The sequence below is a fragment of the Centrocercus urophasianus genome, unplaced genomic scaffold (assembly GCF_019232065.1).
Source record: "Centrocercus urophasianus isolate 14NV4802_14NV808 unplaced genomic scaffold, USGS_Curo_1.0 seq_22, whole genome shotgun sequence".
NCBI lineage: Eukaryota > Metazoa > Chordata > Aves > Galliformes > Phasianidae > Centrocercus > Centrocercus urophasianus.
In genome coordinates, this window is record NW_024884778.1 from 497,273 (window position 1) to 515,469 (window position 18,197).

At 50.0% G+C, this 18,197-nt stretch overlaps 1 protein-coding gene across 3 annotated transcripts in view; it reads left to right on the forward strand.

Moving 5' to 3' along the window:
- The window catches only part of SRGAP3 (SLIT-ROBO Rho GTPase activating protein 3), a 38,772-nt gene that overhangs the window by 11,025 nt on the left and 9,550 nt on the right, over window positions 1-18,197 (forward strand). For all 3 annotated transcript variants that reach the window (XM_042823451.1, XM_042823450.1, XM_042823452.1), the window contains exons 4-12: window positions 752-880; window positions 8,556-8,777; window positions 9,258-9,359; window positions 9,549-9,746; window positions 11,041-11,125; window positions 12,469-12,496; window positions 15,254-15,356; window positions 17,077-17,137; window positions 17,558-17,635. In XM_042823451.1, coding sequence (XP_042679385.1) covers window positions 752-880; window positions 8,556-8,777; window positions 9,258-9,359; window positions 9,549-9,746; window positions 11,041-11,125; window positions 12,469-12,496; window positions 15,254-15,356; window positions 17,077-17,137; window positions 17,558-17,635 — 1,006 coding nt within the window. The remainder of the gene's footprint in view (window positions 1-751; window positions 881-8,555; window positions 8,778-9,257; window positions 9,360-9,548; window positions 9,747-11,040; window positions 11,126-12,468; window positions 12,497-15,253; window positions 15,357-17,076; window positions 17,138-17,557; window positions 17,636-18,197) is intronic.

Here is an 18,197-nt window from a genome sequence, read left to right on the forward strand (position 1 = left end):
TCTTGGATATATAAGATAAGTGCTTTTCATGTGTAGGCTGCCTGGGATTTAAGGTGCAGCCCTTGGATGGTTTGCTGGTCAAAACGTGTAACACCACTCTAGCTTCAGCTTCTCCCTGGGTGTTGGGATCTTTAAAACTGATTAATTCTTCTGTTAATTTCTGAGAATAGCAATAGCTTCTTAAGCATGTGTGTCGGCCCAGCACTGGGGTGCTGTCATGCAGGCAGACCTCTGGGAAGGGTTGATCTTCTGTGCTAAACCTTCAGGCTAGTGATCTTCCTGAGCAAATGCCCCAAATCCAAGCACATCTGCTATTGCAGTTTAGAATTGTGGGTACTGTTCTTAATTTTGGAGTTTGGGCCTCTGGGACAGATTCCACTTTGATACAGCTGCTTAAACCTGGAGTAAATCCAGATGCATGTCAGCGTATCTGGGAGGAAAATTTGGCCCCCCAGTTGTGATTGTTGCCAAAGCTTCCATGAATGCACAGATAAAGGAAGAACAGCTGTGCTTGGGATGCTGTAGATACATCTGAGCAGAACGCGCCTGTTGTGCGTTGGTTGATTGTACCAGGGACGTCCAGATGTGATCCCTCCAGCCTGGCAAAGATGCCTGTTTTCATACCTGATACCAAACTTCATTAATTCATGTGTCACACCTTGGCTCCGGGGCGCTGTGGGGCCCTGCAGGCAAGAGGGACTGTGACAGGAACATCCTATATAGGCTCTAATGCTCCGTTTTGCTTTTTCAGAGACAAGCCAAATACTCTGAAAACAAGCTGAAGTGTACTAAAGCCAGGAATGACTACCTGCTGAACCTGGCAGCCACCAACGCAGCTGTCAGTAAATACTACATCCACGATGTCTCTGACCTCATTGATGTAAGTGCTTCCTCTGCATGCATCCTGCCTGCTTGGCACTGATGAGCGCACAGCTCAATCTTAGACGTGGTTTGGTTCCTAAATGCACTTGTGACCACATGACAGCAATGAAGGAGAGTTTGTTTGGACTTTAAAATGTACTCACTTAGGCCTGATAATGTGCTGTAAGCTTGGATTTTTCCCCATTTATTTTTTCCCCTTGCAGTTGCATGCATGCATGTGACTTCCTTCTCAGCTGAGGTAGGTGTGTGTGTGCAGCACTGGAGCTGTCACTATATGGTACTCAGCCTGCTGAATTTTATGGTGGTCGCATGACCACACAACAAAGTAATCAATTTATATTTATGCTATATAGAAGCTTCTGTTATTGTTGTCTGGAAAAAAGAAACAGAGTTTTGGTTTTAACTGCGTGGTATGAGCCAACATGCATAGCAGTGCCTTCAGGAGTGCACAGGCAGAGGAGGCCAGATTTGGAGCCAGCTCCGTGTATCTTCTGTGTGGTATCACAAGCAGGCTGTGGTCTGGGTGTCACTGTATGTTGCTTTTGGCTTAGGAATCATGCAGAAATGGTGCTTCCTTCAATGTTAAATGGCAGCCTCATTCTCTGTGGCTCTCGCACGTAGTGTTTCCTGCAGCTGGAGCTTTGTGAAGTCCAGAGCTCGTGCTCTGTAGAATTTGTAGAATTGAGTAGAATTTGCCTTGGGGCAAACCAGGTGGTCCTCAGGTTTCCTCCTGGCCCAGCCATTGGTCTGCGTTTGAAATAGATAATCTCTCGTAAAAATTACCTGCATCCTCGTTTTTGTTGTTGAAAACAGAAACCTGTTCTTTGTGCCACGTGTGTCTGCAGATTCTATCAGTTTGGATGGTGCTGAGCACTCCTGAGCTCTGGTGGCAATAAAGCAGATGGAAGTGCTTCCCTCGCTAGGAAAGGCTCCTGCTGAGTTGTATCCAAAACATTCCTTGCAGAAAATTGCCTCAGGGCAGCAACTCCCAGGAGCAGCTTTTGTGACAGGAATTGAAAACGTGTGTGTATCAGGGACTCCTATGAGCTGCTTTTAAATGATTCAGGAGAAGAGTTTTCCATCTCTTCCTTTAGTAGGAGTCCTCACAGTGGTACAGATTGCACTGCGCAGCTCCTTCCTGCTAAGGCAGCTCAGTGAGCAGATCACTGCCCCACCTGTGAGCACCAGGTTGGCCTTCTGGCCTGGTAATCACTGAATGCATAATTAAAAAATGTGTTGAAGAGTTTATCTCCTTCTAACCAACTGATGTGTATGTGTTCTTCCAAGCATTAATTAAAATAAGTCTGATGCAAAACCCACTGAGGATTTCAAGATTCTAAGGTATGGTGAAATATTCTTAGTATGTCCTTATTCTCTTTGTTACTGCAGATGAGTTTAGCCTGGTTAGAAAGAATACTCAGTAACTCAAACATGAAAACGGTCGAGCAATGAGGTGTGATAACTCCTTCATTTATCCAAGGCATTTTCTTCCTGCGGTCCATTCTCTCTCCTCACACACACGCTTCTCTCCCTCGTTGTGTGTTTTTTGTTTTTTAAGAAAGAACACCTTATTTTTGTGGAGTTTCTGAGCCTTTGATTTCCTGGAGAGGCGATGAGTTCCAGTTCAGTTCTGGCTGCTTATATTGTTCCTTCCAGCTTTATTTCCTTGTGCTGACCCTTCCACTACAGTCAGCAGATGGCTTTTCTTCCACACTCCAGGAAATCCCTTGAGGGGACTTGAACTAAAACGTTTTTGACGCTGTGCAACTAAATTCCCCTAATGACACATCTGGTCACCAATGGAAACAAAATATTGGATGCGTGTGCTGTACGTGGGTGCTAATTTTAAATCCCCAAAGGGAGAGCAGTTCATTTGAACAGACTTCTGTACAAATGTTTGCAAGAGCATGGCACAGAAGGTTTCAGAAAGTTCCAGAGGAAGGGGATCCCATGTAATGCTTTCCATTGGTGCCCCTGCAGGCAGCGACGTTGTGCTTTCTGTCGTATGTAATCTCTGTGAAGGCAAATGAAGAAACCAAGTGTTTTAGCTGTGATTTTTAAGTTAGCATTTTAATCTTAATAACTTAATGAGATGGTGCAATAGTGCCTTTCACTCAAGTGCTCGTGCTGCTTGCAGATACCAGGTTGGTGCAGTCAGCTGCTGTCTGGTGCCGTCCTGGTACTTCATGGGGTGCAGCAGAGGCTGTGAGTGGAGGACGTGAGTTTTGCCCTCATGCCCAGTGCAGCTGCTGTGCTGTGCAGGGCCGCGTGGTGTGGAGCTCCTGCACAGCATTCACACTGAGCAGAGCTGCCACACGCAGTTCCTATCTGTACATAAATCTGAACAGTCACAGCTCTGGAGCAGCTGATCCAGCGGCGTTTCCCCAAATCCCAGAGGGCTCTGTGCTGTTAGGCACAGCCTTGATGTTTCTTGTGCCCTCAGCGGCACTGCAAAATGAGACTGCTAGAACAAAGCCTCTGCTGATCTCCCACTCCGGTGAGAGATGAGGCCCCAGCTGTTCTGTGAGGGTGAGCCGTGCTCCCAGGGCCCGGCTGTGATGGCAGATGAAACACTTGGAGGGGCTGTGCCCTGCTGTGTCCAATGGCCTCGTTGGTCCTTCTGTAGGAAGGAGAAAAATAGGGAGACGCATCAGGTTGATTTGGGCTTAAAGCGCATCATTTGCCTCTTCCCTCAAAAGAATCATGTTTCTATTAAGGCACCTGTGTTCTTGTTTCTGTCGTTAAGTGTGTGACCAGATTAATCTCTGTGGCCTTGCATGTGGAATGGAGATAAAGCTGTTTCCATCCGCATGGTGCTCTCTGCTCAGTAGCTGTGTGCTATTTGAAGGCTCACACAGAGGATGTCACCAGGTCAGGGCACGGTGTGGCAGTCAGTCAGCTCCCCGACATCGCCCTGAACCGCCGCTGTGTCTGCGTGCATGGAGCTTTTGCTGCATTGGGACAAACAAACAGGTAAAGGAAGGGAACTCTTAGGGATGTTAAATTACTGTCGAAAGGTTTGGTCACTAGAAAATGCTGATAACATTGTTATTTTTAGTAAGGTCAAGTGATGCTTGGGAAGCAGTTTGGGAAAGCCACTGGTAGCTGTAGCAGCAGAGCCAGGCAGCCGCCCTGCTGTGGGACTGGAGGGAATAGAAATGTGCTTTAGGGACAGCTTTCACTGGGCAGAGAACTGAGGCCTGAGGAGGCACTGCTGCTCAGCAGTGCTTTGCCGTGCCCCAGGCGGCTGCAGCTGCTGGTGGTGATGCAGTGAGGAGCAGGATGTGCTGGGGCCAGAGCTAAGAACAGAATTCTGCTCTGCAGTGACCTGTGGGCAGCGTGTGTGGCACGGCAGGCTGGCCCTGCGGAGGTGGCAATGGCAGCAGATGAGAATCCGGATGGACCTGCTGTGTTCTGAGCCTCATGCAGAGTGAGGGAATGAATGGGAGAAAAAGAATTTGCTTTGTGTGATCTTTTTCAAAGCAGGGCTGATGTGGCTGTAGGGGAGGGGAGAGCTGCGCTGGCTCGATTTTCTTGCAGGAGTTGGACACCTTTTGTTCTCACACCAGTGCCCTGCTTTAGTAAACTCACGTTCTGTTTCTATTTGCAGGTGGTTAATAAAAAAGCTGCCATACTCCCTGTTTGTCAGCACGCCTTAAATTGTGATAATCCAATAACAGTGCTTTTTTCTAAGCTGTTCTTAGCGTGCTCTGTTAAACTACGGAACCCGGCCAGCGCTCATCTCTTTAACTTTGCCTGTCTTGGCTATAATAATACAGCAAAACTATGTGGTTTTTTCCCCAAAGTTTGCGCCTAGTGAACGATTCTTTCCTCATGCAGGCACCACAGACATTGAAATTGTCTCGCTAGGTTAATGAAGCCCGCTTGCAGATTGTTTTATGGCTTGGAGTATCGTGCAGTCTATAAATTCTGCTGCTCGAGGGCTGTGAGCAGCCTTTGTCTGATGAACCTTGTTAGTGCGGCACAAAAAGGCAACAGGATGTTCCCTGGGAGAGAAGAATTCCTTCTCGACACTTTCTGTGCTTTTCCCAGTAGCGTGAACGAATAGCCTCAAGGTCCCAATGTCCTTTAGGAGATTAATTTACCAATGAGTTCATCTTGGAAAAAACCCAAACCAGCACACATGCACAAAGGGCCTAAGAAGGTGTACATGGGAGAGGAGTGCAATAGGGAGATTAAGGGCCAGAGTGAAATGTGGGTCAGAAATCCTTTGGAAAGAAACCCCTTCTGGGTCTGCAGAGGTAATTACCATAGCGGGGTTTGGAAGGGGCCGCGTGGAGCTGCGCTCTGCAGTGCTGCAAGAAGGAGCATTGCTTGGAGGTGATCCAGCCTCGTGCTTCAGAGTTGGTTATGGAAGTCAGAGGGCCCCGTTCTTCCCCTGCTCCATCCCTGTGCGCTCACAGCTCCGTGTTTGGCTGAGAATGAATTGGGTTTTGGGGGCTCTGCAGTGCTCCCTCAGGTACCGAACCCGATGGCCACAGCCGCTCCTTTGGGAGAGGTGGTGTTGGAGCTGCAGGGCCGTGTGGGCACAGGGGCACACAGCCTCGTCCTGCAGGGAGCACGGCCGTGGGTTGGCTGCAGGGGGGAGGTGCGCAGCTGGCTCTGCCCCCTGACCTGCTGTCCTCGTGTTGTTGTGGAGCGGCTGCGCAGGGCTCGGTGGCAGCTCTGGGCTGTGGCCGCAGCTGTGCCCCCACCCTCAGCAGCCCTGTGCTGCTGGCCTTGTGCAGGGGCTGCGGGGCTGCAGGCACAGCTTTGTGCTGTGCAGCCTCTGGTGTGTCCCAGTGCGCTGGGCCAGGCATTCCTGTACCTGTGCTGGGGTGCTGTTGTGGCCAGGCTTGTTTCCGTGCTGATGGCTCTGAGGGACGTGTGGTGGCTGTAGGGCTGCTGCTGTTCTGTTCTCCGTGGCCACGAGCTGAGCACTGTGTTTTCTTGGACCGCTTCTCTGAAGACCTGAAGGTAGGTCCAGGTGCGAGGTAGGTGCTGGCACCCAGCATTGGCATGGCCAAGCACAGTATTACCTTAGTAAAGCATTACTTCATGCTTTAAAATGAGTTAAATATCTTCTGTGTAAACAGTGAGATGAATCAGTGCTTCAGAAAGCACTTCGTTTTCTGTGAGGTCTGGCACCGCTGTAGCCTTGCTGTACGAGAACTTTGTGTTCCTGCAGAGCTGCCGTACCAGAGTTCTGGGGGGAGCAGGCAGGGAGGGACCCTCAACTCACCCCGAGCTGCTGCTCTGCACCCCCGGCCTGGCAGCTGTGCTGGGCACAGGGCAGGATACGTGCGGCTGCCTCTGTGCTCTGAGCAGAGCTGTGTGACCTCCCGGGTCTCACTGTTTCTCTGGGTAGCACTGCAGTACTTCCAGCCCTTGGAGAGACTTAATGAATTAACGTATGAAGAGCTTTGAGCTCTTCAGATGAAAGGTGCTGCAGAAGTACTAAGGGTTGTTATTTGTGCTTCTAAATTATTTTCCATCGAAGGGGGATGAGAAGGGTAAGAAAATGCCATTTGTTCTGGAGCTGGGAGCTGGAGTTTGAAGTCCTTTTTCTTTTCTTTTTTTTTTCCATTCATGCTTGATGTGTTTCTCAGGGAGCAGTGTGACTGCCGATGCTCCTTTCCCTTCCAGGCAGCAGTGCATGCAGTGCTAGTGCAGTGCAGAGCCTCAGCACAGGACACATAGCGAGGTGCTGCCTGGTTGTCAGTGTTGGGCACTGCTGGCTACAGCACGAGCTCTGTTTGCAGGGAGGATCTCAGTAGCATTTCTTTCCACACGTGTCATGCATTACCTCCTCAGAGACTCACGGTGCTGTGTCCAGTTTGCACTCCACTTCCCCCACTTTGATTCCCCAGAGAACCATTTTTTGAGTGTTGTTTGCAGAAGGCAGAGCTGCACCAGTTCTTAACTGTCCCTATTTTAAACTAATAAATGTAGAAGATAAATAGCAGTAGGATAAATAATGGATTAAAACCACTTAATCAGTCCTACCCCTACCGGGGGCAAGCAGAGCACACCGTAGATCTGCAAACAGGAGCAGTCCTGTTGTGCTGTCACTGCTCATTCCAGCACAGACCAGCGAGCACAGCTCTGTGTGACATGATGTGAGCTGAGGGTTGTCCTTTCACATGGCAGGAGGAGCGAGGTGACTTCTCTGGCTGGAGCTGCTCGTGGCACCAGCTGAGTCTTCACTTCACTTCGAGTTTGTCAGTGCTGATGTTCTGATGCAGAGGCACTTTCTGTGCCTTTGGTTAGAAGTGATTCCTTTGGGCACTGAAGAGTTGGAGGAATGGCATCTGCCCCGTGAAGATGGCTTTGTGCTGCCAGAAGCAGAGGGGAACCTGGTGGGTAAGCTGGGATTCTGGGTGGTTTGGTTACAGCTCAGACAATGAGGACTTTCTACTCATTCTTTAAATTGTGTGACAACAGAGCTTCTTAATTGTAATGTATGTGGCTGGCAGGTGCCAGCTCAGTTCTGCTTGCTGCAGCAGCGCTCACAGTGCCCACCAGCACGTTCTGCCTCAGCGCCTCCAATGGACATTGCTCTGTGCTGCAGCTCTGCAGGGCGTTGCACTCGTGTGCAGGTCTGTGCCATCTTCAGACCCTGTGTGTGACTGCTGCTCACAGGCTGTGCTGGTGACAGCGTGTGTCACTGTGCCTCGGCTGTGCCAGGAGTCAGGGCGTGCAGGGGGCATGTTTTTATGGAACTCCTAACAGTGGGTGAAGCTGTGGTTATCCAGCTTTACATCCTCTATCAGGAACTTCAGCCCTCTTATGTCTAGGAATAGATGTCCCTCAGTTTTGGATTGCAGCCTTCTTGCAGCCCTGCTAGCATGGCTCAGTCTGATGTGCTGCTCTTCAGCTCCCAGCTGTGCCTCGCTGTGCCCCTCCTTTCCCTGCAGAGCCACTGCTGGTATCCCTGTGCTGGGTGCCTGCAGCAGGGCCGTGCCTGATGCCGTGCTGCTGTCCTTTTTAGTCTGGGAGGAGACCTGTTGGGATGGAGCTGCTGCTTGCTCAGCCGTGATTCGGTGTTCAGAGCAGCAAATCCCTGAGCTGTTGCTATACTTAATGTGCTAAATTCAACTGTATAAAAAAGAGTTTAAAAACAGGCTTTTGCTGCTCAAATACTGTGCACTAGGCAGTTAGCTCAGTTTTATCATGTTCTCCAAGATGAGGATGATCAGCTGTGCATGAGGAATGGCCTTGTGAGCTTCTTGGTGAGGGTGGAGGGGCCTTGCATGCACTGCAGAGTCCTTTGGTACCACTGTGCTCAAGCACCTGTCAGTATGGGGTTACTCAGGGAATGGTTTCTTTGTGCAGAAGGCACTGGCAGCATTGCTGGAACTGAAGAGAGTTCAGAGTTCCTGCAGGGCAGGAGTTCTGCCATCAGTGCCGCCCTGCCCTGGTGCTGAGCAGCCAGAGGAACCATGCCTTTGTGTGATTTTTTAGCTCTCTCCTGTCTGAGAGCCAGTTGTGTCTTTTCCCAGCAAAGCTAGGGGCATTAAATTCTCGTGCTGTGCCCAGACACCAGTGCAGGGTGGTGCACGGCCCAGCTGTTGGTGCGCCCTGAAATGCGGTGTTGCCGTGCACTGATGGCACAGTGATGGTAGTGCTGGTGGTACCTGTTCCTAACTCAGCCCTGCCTTGCTGTGCCGCAGTGCTGTGACCTGGGGTTCCACGCCAGCCTTGCACGGACCTTCCGGACGTACCTGTCTGCTGAATACAACCTGGAGACCTCCCGCCACGAGGGCCTGGACATCATTGAGAATGCTGTGGACAACCTGGATGCGCGGAGCGACAAGCACACCATCATGGACATGTGCAATCAGGTCTTCTGCCCTCCACTGAAGTTCGAGTTCCAGCCCCACATGGGGGATGAGGTACGGCGCTCGGTGCTGGGGAGCTGCCTCACAGCCTGGTCTAGGCCTGGTCCCTCTTAGCCGTCAGCCTTACGTCGTTTCTTCCCCTTTGCTCTGTCTTCACCTGCTGCTGTTCGCGTTTCCTTTTTCAGTCAGGCACTTAGCTCATTAGCAGCACTTCTCCTTTCAATCTGCTCTTTGTCCTCTCCCAATTACAAATCCTGTGTTTTCATCCTCAGCTAAACTGTCCAAGAGATTTGATGCTGGGACTTTGATTTACCTGCTGTAATCCGGAGTCTTTGGAGTGCAGCTTTAGAAAGCTGAGTGGAAATGCTTTGTGCTAGGTCCACAGCACTGCTGCTCAGAAACCGGACCACACTGCCTGAGAGGGCTGCAAGGAACTTGTGGGTGCTGAGAAAATCTTTCTGGTGTTAAAGCGTGTATCTGGTCTGTGTGCAACCCACTGAACCCCTCTCCTGCCTCTGCCTTGCTCCTACCCAGGTGTGCCAAGTCAGTGCCCAGCAGCCTGTGCAGACTGAGCTGCTGATGCGGTACCACCAGCTACAGTCCCGCCTGGCCACCCTTAAGATAGAGAATGAAGAGGTAAGAGCTCATCCTCCACCCCCCTTCTTGTGCTCGGGTGTGGGAGTGTGCAGTGCTGAGATCTCCCTTTGCAGCTCATGCTGGGGCAAGCCTAGTACTTATGAGCTGCTTGTGGGCCTGTTGTTTTGGCTCCAGATGTCATTTTTTCCCTGTTTGCTTCAAAAACGTGCTGTCTTTTATGCCTGATAGGTACGAAAAACTCTGGATGCCACAATGCAGACTTTGCAGGACATGCTGACAGTGGAAGATTTTGATGTTTCAGATGCCTTCCAGCACAGTCGCTCCACTGAGTCGGTCAAATCAGCTGCTTCAGAGACCTACATGAGCAAAATAAACATCGCCAAGAGGAGAGCCAACCAACAGGAGACTGAGATGTTCTATTTTACAGTGAGTCTCATGTCACGTGATGCAGGACACAGGGCATTAATTGCGAGGACTGAGTTGCATTTTAAGTGCTCGTTAGTGAAGAGCAAGAACCAATTCAGTCTTTCACTGTTAGCCTTCTGTATAGTTTGGGATTGGAATGTACTTCACAGCAGCATGGAAATACATGGAGAATGACAATTTAGTGTCTGTCTTGCTCTCATTTTTAATGGAACAACTGCAGCAAGCAGTTTTGATTCAAAGTTTACAGAAGTCAGCAGGAGTGGCACAGCACTGGGCAGCAGGCTCCAGTTAGGCCCAGCTGATGGATCCTTTGGAGGCCTTTCCAGTTTTGAACCCTCAGCTGAGCCTTTTCTGGTCTGCACAGCTAAAATCTGTACTGGGCCTAGGGTTGAAATAAGCTGCCATTAGCATCTTGCACAGGCATTGCAGGAAGCTGTGCTGACTGGGGTTCTCTGCTGTGTGCGTGCTGGGCAGCAGCACCTTTGGTCAGGTACTGTGCACCTGTACTGCTCTTAAGGTTCTCTGTTATCACTCGTGAAGCAGTGAGACATTAGCTTGGCAGAAGTGCCCCTCATTTAAATGTGGTTAATAGGCTCAGTTGATGTATGTAAATGTCTTGTGATGTATACGTGAGTGTGATTTCTCACGTGGTATTATCATTTCTGGGTGGGCAGGGAGGGTGGAAATCAGCATGTTAGTTTGTCTTGAGTTGTGCTTGTTTCTTTAATTTTGCAAAGACTTGTGATTTTTTTTTTCCTTTTTTTCATCTTTTGTTTTCCATGCGTGTCTCCCTTACTCCTCCTCTATAACATCACTTGCTCTGGAGCACTGCTGGGTGCACAGCACTGCAGTGCAGTGAGTCGTGCTGCATGGTTTTCATTGCCCAACACTGTGTGTCCACTGCCTGGGCTGCTCTGCTGCATCACTTGTGTGTATGGGGCCAAAGCACCGCCAGGGGAGGGAAAACCTCTTTGATTTTCCAGGCTTTTCTCAGAAGCCTGACAAAAGAAAGTTTGCTTTGAACTTTTTTCTTTGGAGCAACTTGCATTCCCAGGCAGGGGGTGCAGCACCAAGGAGACCAGGCTAATAATAAGATCTTCAAGACTGTAGCTGGGGCAGTGGGAAGTGATTATTAGACCCTGCTCCATCCTGCAGTGCGTCCGCCTCCTCGTTTGTTGGAGCCTGACAGCCTCTGTGTCCCCTCAGTAGCCCCCCAGGCAAAAGTGTACTTCAATTTCAGGTGATTATTGCCAAGAGTCTTAACCTACCTCGCTTGTTCTGTTCTTAATTCCAGAAATTTAAAGAGTATTTGAATGGCAGTAACCTTATCACAAAGCTCCAGGCTAAGCACGACCTGCTGAAGCAGACTCTTGGGGAAGGTGAGTCGTGGGGTTAGGCACAGGGAGGGAACAAGTGCTGCCAGCATTACTCTGGCATCTGGCTCTGAGCTCTGGCTTCGGTGGTGTGGGGACAGAGCAGAAACGGGCCTGTCTGAGCTCTTCCCAGAGATCCCATCCCAGATGTTAGCACCAGACTCAGACCTGCTTGGTGGCTGCGGGGCTGCGGCTCCTGGGGTCGGTGCAGGAAGCGATTAATCTCTTGATAATGATTTGATGACTGCCCTGCTCTCACACACGAGCACTGTTGTGGCTGTACTTGGGAGGAGGAGTGTGGTGTCAGTCGTTGCAGTTCTCTGAGAGTTGTGCAAAAGCAGCTGTGGAACATTTTCACATGGAAACTGAATTTCTTCCAGGTCATGGGATTGTCCTGCTATGTAGACGTTTGGCAAATATTTGGCCCAGAGATGCAGAATGCTGTGTTTCAGCATGAGTGATTCTCTTTAGGAAGAAGTCTGGGTTTGCAGAACACTTGTGTGGAATTCTTTGCTTTTTCAGTGAGGAATTGGCTGCAGGCTTGCTTTCTGCAGGTGCCAAGGGAGAGCAGGAAGGAGGCACGTGTAGCCAAATGCTTCCTTTTATGTGCCTTAGAAAAAAGGAAGGCTAAATCGGCTTCCTTTGGAGAAAAGCACAAACAGCATGTGAAATGGATGTATTTTTTTCAGTGGATTGACAAGCACTTCAAAAAATGAGCAGATCTTATCACTGGTAATATACTGCTGTTTATGTGAAATCCAAGCGCTAAAAATACACGAAGGGAATGAGAATATTGACAGCCAGAATAGTCTGCTTGATGATGATTAGATGGGCTGTTATCTCATAGGAAGAGCCAGGGAGCAGAATTACACCACTGTATTTAGATGCTATTAGTGGTCCTCCATGAGGCAGTTGGATAATCTCAGCAGCCTCCCCAGGGGCTTCAGCCCTTATCAGCCTCTCCTTTTCCTATTTGAATTTGGCCAATACCCAGCTAGTGTAAATGAGCACTTACTGCAGAGGACCTGCAGTGCATCTGGTTATTTTTTTCCAAGATGGACTTCGTATTGCAAATAAACCTTTAATGTCAGTGGGAACAGAAGATGCTTTCCCTCCCTTGTGACTGAGCCCTGGACTTCTAATGCCTCATATGGAAGGGGTTTGCATAGCAATCAGCTTGACATCTTCTGCAGCCTGCAGGGCTTTCAGGCACAGTCAGCCTCTTTGCCACAAGCAATTAACTCGGGACTTACAGAGCCAGAATGGGGGCATGAGTGCTTGTGCAGCTGTGTTTTGGGTCAATTTTCTAGTGATATGAAGAGTTGATGGGAATTTATTTTCCTTCATAGGTGAAAGAGCTGAATGTGGAACAACCAGGTGAGAAGTTTCTTTTATTTCATCTGTATTTGGGAATAACCTTTGGCTTGTACTGGCCGTGGTGAGGGTGGCTTTCTTTGCTGCTGATGCAGCTTGGTGGGGCTGGAGGGCAGGCAGACCCCGCTCTCCACTTTGCTGACATGCTTCCCCACTGCACTGCCTCCAGTGGAGTAGTTGGGCTGAGAACAAGCAGGGCCTTGGCGTTGCAGTGTAATTTCTAGCTGACTGCCTGGAAGTGCCATGTCAGCACGGTGCATTGCAGTGCCTGATAGGCACAGCCTGGCTTGTGTTCAGGCAGCGCAACGTGAACATGTCCACCTGCTGCTTACCATCCCTGTTTGTTTAAAGGCTTTGCATCCTCTGAAAGCCTCTCCTGCCTCTTGCTCCTAGGCGAAGTAACACAGAGTGTCTTCCAATGCTTTCATCCAGCTACGGCAGGAGATAGTGCTAGGGGTGAATGTAAAGGAAGAAGACTTTGATCTGTATCCAGTCAGTAAAGCATCTCTACAGAGCTCTGGTGGCTTGCTCTGAGTGTGCTGCTTTCACAACAGTAAGACATGGGCCAGCAAAGCCTGCTGATGGCTCCCCAGAATGTGAAGTACCTCTCTGTGCATCATCTTTTTACGATCCCATTTCAATGTTTAATTCAATTTGCAGTACCAGCAAAAAAGCTGCATGCATTCCATGTTTGAAATGCTGAAGCAGATGGTAAAGGCAGGGCTGCCCAGGCAGGCAGGAAGGAGGTTTCCTGACAGAGAGCGGGGTGAGCAGGGTGCCTTGGTCTGCTGCCTGCTGGTGGAGATGGGCTGCAGTGCAGTGCTGTGCCAGGCCAAGAAGGATCAGTGCTGGACTTCCAGTACAAGGTGCCATCAAGACAAAGAAGAAACTTGTGAGCCTGGAGTGGGGAAGAGAGCAGGGACGCAGGCTAAGAAATCCAGACATCGTCAGGTATCACTGCAGCCTTTTGTTCCTGGAGCTGCCCTTGGCCCTTCAGCCCACTGCAGTGCTGGGTGCCCTAGGGCACTTGGCTTATGGAGGGTCCCTGCAGAGCAGTGGATACCAAGCTGCTGCTCCTCTGTCACTGCCTTTCCCAGCAGAGCTGCCCTGCAGGGCTCTCATCTCAAGTCCCTGGCATTGGCTTACACGCTCCTGTGAGCTGAGCTCTGGTCCTTTGGGAGCCCCAAGCTGGGCTTTCTGCTGAACTGGCTGATGAAACCAGGCCAAACCTGAAATAGTTTGCTCTCGATTACTTTGTTTCTCAGGAGTGGGTGCCCATGGACTGGTGATGATGGAGGCCAAAACAATCAAAGGAGTAAATAGCAGAATGGTGGCACAACTCCCTGCTGCTTCTGTTTGCTTTTGTTTCAGCCTTTGCTTTTACTACACAAAGGAAAACAAACAAGAGACAATCTCCTTCTTGTCAGTTCAGGCAGAGCAACCTTCCTGCAGACACAGCTGGAGGAGGAGGACTGCCCACTGCAAGAGGAGATGGCACCTCAGCAAGCAGCCCTGGGCTGTCAGCTGAGGGTCAGGGGCACTCCGCTCTGCAGTGATCATTTCTGCTCCAGTGGTCACTGTAGGCTGGGCAGGAGGGTGGATCCAAGAATCACTCAGAGAATTTATGCTATTTTTCTCTCTCCTATATGTGGGTGCTTGTGTCTTAATGTCCTTCGTTATCAGAAAGAGAAATCAGAATGCAAACACCATTAACAGAAGCAGATCCCTGATCACGACGCTAAAATAAGTCATGTGTTTTCCATGGCTGTGTTCCAAGAGTAACGTGTGTCTGTAACCCTTGCTGAAGTCAGTGGAGTCCTCAGGATCTGTTTGCCAGGCTGGTGAGGCCCACTCGTCCCTGGGTGACACAGGCTAGGTCAGAGTGCTTCATGGTGCAGTGCCACGCTGTGTTGTTTGGTGGTGCTGAGGGAGACTTTGCTCAGTGCTGTGTTTTGACAGGGCTCGCTTGTTTCTTTGGATCTTGAGTTCCTGGCAACTTCTTCCTGCCAGAAAGACCAACAACCATCTGCATCCCTGTGAGCCTTTCCCAGAGAGAAAGTAGCTGCAGAGGGAGGTTCCCACTGTCCCCTTAGGCAGAGCGTGAGCAGAACAGGGTGCATTTCTCAGTAACAGGATTGCTTTGGTGTTCTCCAAAGGCTAGCTGCCGTGTGTTTGGGGTGTACCAGGGGATTGGTTGAATGCTTCAGCAGCTCTTGGTGCTTTTTCATGCTGGCAGAGTGCTGAAGCGGTAGAAGTAGGAGGCTGGTGTTAAAATCCTTCATTTTACATCAAAATGTTATCCTTGGTAGCAGAGCAAACACTGGGCAGCGGTTGCACTTGCTCACACCTCAGAGAGGGAGAACTGTCTGCGGGTTGTGTGTAAAGGCAGCTGTGCTGAGCTGTGCTCAGCAGCTTTGTTGTTTTCTTGCTTGAATGAAGGAAATCCTGCGCGAAGGAAATTGCTGCCATCATCCATTGGGGTTGTGGTTGCCGGTGTCTGTACTGCTTTGCCGCTGTCTGGGGACGATTTGTTCTTTGAGGTATCAACCAGGAGTCTTTGAGACACCCATCAGAACCGCCGGTTAGCACAGCCGCTGCACGGCCGGTCGGTGTGCGCAGCGCTCAGCCCACGTGTCAGCCCTCGCCGTGGGGTTTCTGTTGGGTTGAGCTGCTGTTCTCAGTCATAACCTTTGAGATCTCACCCGGTCGTTGCATTTATGTTGGTGTTTTGTTGATTTCTTTTGTTCCGTTTTCTCCCAGGCCCCCATGTCTTCCCCCTAAGCCACAGAAAATGAGGAGACCTAGGCCTCTCTCAGTCTATAATCATAAACTCTTTAACGGCAATATGGAAACGTTCATTAAGGTACTCGCTGGCTGTCAGTAAGAGCTGATGAACGCTGTGAATGTAATGGCGGCTTTCCTGTCCTATCTGCCCACTGCTTTCCTGCCCTGCACCCAGCCGAGCGGCCGGCAGCCCATCGGTGCGGCTCCACCCGCAGCGCAGCCCATCACGGCGCCCCACACGCAGCGCAGGAGGCCGTGCAGCGCTGGGCCGCAGCACCGTGCTGAGCTCCTGCCTCCAGCCGCGGCTCCCTGCTGTGGAGCGAGGAGGGCAGGGCAGCCTGGCTCTGCTGGGCCCCGTGGAGCACGGCGGGGTTAGGGGTTTTTTTCTTCATACGACATAATAGATTTGAGGTGGGGAAACTGCTGAGGAGTACGCACGATTTTCAAGGTGGATTTCGCTGGAATGTGCTGATTAGAAGCCTTAATGATGTACTCCCTTATTTTCTCCATTTTCCTCCATATTTGGTGTTCTTGCCCTAGGGCGGAAGCAGCAAACAGACTTACAAGCTCCCATGTGTCTCCCAGTTGTGGGGACCGCAACCTTAAGATGAAATACCTTGCACTGGGGGGTAGATATGCCACTGTGACCCTTTAGGAAAAGAAAAACGCTGAGCGGCTCGATTGGTGCATCTCAGCGTGACTGCTGGCAGCCAAGAGAGGAGCGGTGTTGGTTTGGGCAGAGGCTGGCCTTGCCCACAGCGCACATCCTGCTGTCCAGCTGTCCGGGGTTTTGTATTTAGGCTGATTTTTAAAAAAGGTGCTGTCAGAGCCATTCCTGCTGAGCACCACAGCACTGCTGGCTGCAGCAGGGTGCTGCCTGTGGGTGCTGCTGGGGCTGCTCCGGCCGCCAGGCTCAGTGCTGGCACGGGCTGGGGAGGGTGGGCGGGTGCCACAGGGCTGGGCTCGGACCTTGCTAAGCTGCCATTGCATTTGAGCGTTCATGGCCTCCAAGGAGATGCTTACCTCTAACTGAACTCATCTTTGCTTAATCTCTTCTTTTTTTCCTGCTCTGCTGCTTTTTTGTGTTCTCAGAGGAAGGAGGAATGCGCGAACAAGAAATCAGGTATTTACTGCAGGCCCGTCTGTGAGACGGAGTAAATTGACCAGGGAGATGCAACTGTACTGGGATAAAAAGAGCCAAACAAAGCCCTGAGGAACATGAGCTCCCCTTGTGACAGCAGGCACTGCTCATGTTCCTCTGAGCTCCTGCCCCAAGGGGCGGCTGTGAAGGAAAAGCCAGAACCCGCCATAGGCTCAGACGCAGGCAGTATTTCACAGACAGTAATGGGGTTTTTTTCTTTTTCTTTCTTTTTTTTCTTAAGCATCTGCTGATAATGGCTCTTTCTTTAGGTGGAAATATTGTTGTAAGCTCTGTTACTGGAAGCTTATTTCATCAGTCAGGTACAGCACAAGATTTATTTTGGTTCAGCATTACACCTGTGAAATGGAGTAACTGTGATCCAGTTGCATCAGCCCGCTATCTCAACCAGATAGTGAGCAAGTCTTTGTCACACACTTCAGTGAAAGCTTTTTGTGAGTAATCGAGTGCACACAGTGTATTCAGCACTGCTAGATGGCTTGATGTGTGTAACACCTCCTTTTCTTGCCTGTCCTCTTACTAAACTCAATGGCACTGTTTCTCAAATCTGTTTTTGCAGCCTTTAGTGCATTTTTCCCAAGCTTTATTATCAGTCAGCCAGTACATTTTTGCCTTTTTTTTTTCTTTTTCTTTCATGAAGGATTCCGGACAGGCCATTCCACTTGTAGTAGAAAGCTGCATTCGTTACATCAATTTGTATGGTAAGTTAATTCAGCAATACTGAAGGTGAAACTTTCTGCAGAGGTAATGAGTTATTTGCAGCTAGCAGAGAAATGCAGCAGAGATGCCCTCAGACCTTGCTGTATTGCCTCAGGTTATAATTACAGTGGCATCGACTGTGATGTAATGTTGGATGACTGACAAATATTTAGGTCTTGTTAGCACTCATCCATGTTAAATTGCTTGCTCAGGCCCTGGGCCAGGAGCAGCTCTTCCAGCACTTTAATCTGGGAGCTGTGCTGGAGAGTAGGAGCAGGGCTGGCTCATGCTAGGCTGTCTGCTGCTCGCTCTCTGAGCCTTTCTCTGTGGGTGCATTGACTGCTGGTTTCTGCTCTTCTTCACCAGAAAGTATTGGACAACAGTTATGCAAATCTTTTCCAAAAATAATTGTTCTTTTCCAGGCCTTCAGCAGCAGGGCATTTTTCGAGTTCCTGGCTCACAGGTAGAAGTCAACGACATCAAGAATTCCTTTGAACGAGGTGTGTTGGCAAAGCATGTGGTTGGCCAGGCTCCTCCTGCCTGTGCTCTGGGACAGTTGTGGCGCCTTGGGGGATGTTGGGGCACCAGGCCTTATGTAAATAAAAGCCTCCCTGTGAGAGAAGCTAGGAGGCTGTCTCCTTCTGGCTGTCCTAGTTTTGTATCTCTGCAGTGGCAGTCACCCAGCGGGAGAATAGCTGCGGTGGGGAGAGCTGCAGAGATCCTCTCCACATCATTTGCTGCTGAAGCCATAAAATGATTTGTTGAGAATCCATTTTCATGGAGCTTTGGTCAGTTTCCAGGACAATATGGGAGTGACAGCGCTATCCAGAGCAGTTTGGTCTGTTCCAGTGGTCTAACTGCATACTGCACGCAAGCCTGTCTTCTCATGCCATCACCTACTATAGCTCAGATCTGCTCAGCTCTCCAAGCTGTTGCCTTAAATGCAAAAAATGCACTGGACTGAAAATGATGCAGTAGAATCAGTTAATAACATCCTCCTCTTCAGGAAAGTTTTGAGATGTCAACAGTAAACTACATACTGTGGCCTTTTGTAGGTAAGGC